The 1033-nt window shown below is 26.0% G+C and overlaps 1 protein-coding gene across 1 annotated transcript, besides 1 other annotated feature; it reads left to right on the forward strand.

The window, feature by feature from the left end:
- Window positions 1–193: 193 nt before the first annotated feature.
- Window positions 194–239: a sequence feature (AT_rich).
- Window positions 238–1033, forward strand: EDI_242920 (uncharacterized protein; the record flags this gene model as incomplete). The annotated part of the gene is made up of 1 exon (XM_001738533.1): window positions 238–1033. A coding segment is annotated over one exon (796 nt), but the record flags the coding sequence as incomplete, so codon positions are not given.

Genomic DNA, 1033 nt, shown 5'->3' on the forward strand with positions numbered 1-1033 from the left:
CATACTTATATTATATAACACAAATAGTTTTGAAGAAATAGAAATGATATTGTTTTCATATTTTTAAGAGAAGAATTTTTTGTTTTTGAAACTGTAACAGGAAAGTTGTATGAAATAATAAATAAAAAAACAAAAGAAAAATTTTTGTATTGTAAATGACTCACTCTCTGAGTTTTTTTGACTAGAATGATGCAAAAATTTTAATATAAATATAATCTAATAAATTAAAATATATTAATGGAAGAAAAACACTGTGAATACTGTGGAGAAACAACTGGTATTGTTCAGTGTCAATGTGGTAAATATTTTTGTAATGGTAAAATTATGAATGCTGGAATATGCCAACTCCTTTATCATATGAGAGTTAATTCCCATTTTAGTATCTCTTTTGATGGAGTTGTGCTAAAATGTTCTCAATGTGAAGAAACAAATATATATAATCTTCATTATAAATATAACTCAAAAAATTTCTTATGTTCTCATTGCTTAAAACGCCAGAATAATAAAATAACCAAACAACTATACACTAAGAGTATTGTTAATGAAGGTGCTGTTATAATAGATAACTATGAAGTTGGTCAATCTGTTTCTTGTGTTAAACAAGATTTAGTTGATAATATTGAATCGCAATTCCCAAAAGAAAAAACAAATAAAAAAGTTAAAGATAAATATTTAACACTTAAAGATTATGTTCAGACATACTTATATCTATCTATAGTTGAAAAGAAAGAAGATCGTAGAGTAGTTGAAGTTGAATTAAGACAAGAAAAACAAAATATTAAATTTGAAAAGCAAGGTACATGTACAGTTGTGGAGATTAACCTTTATAAAGCTATTGGAGGTCTTCACGTAGAAGACGAGGTGATCATTAGTTGTGGTGGGTTAAAAGGAATGATTAGTGACACAAATTCAATAGAAATAAAACTATTTCCATCTTTAATCTTTAAATCATCAAAATGTGTATTTGGAGGAAACATTACTTCAAGTAGAGGTAAAACAGTTACTGTTCAGTTAGATGATTTTCTTTTTGGAA

The sequence above is a fragment of the Entamoeba dispar genome, genomic scaffold (assembly GCF_000209125.1).
Source record: "Entamoeba dispar SAW760 scf_1105229461435 genomic scaffold, whole genome shotgun sequence".
Classification (NCBI taxonomy): Eukaryota; Evosea; order Mastigamoebida; family Endamoebidae; genus Entamoeba; species Entamoeba dispar.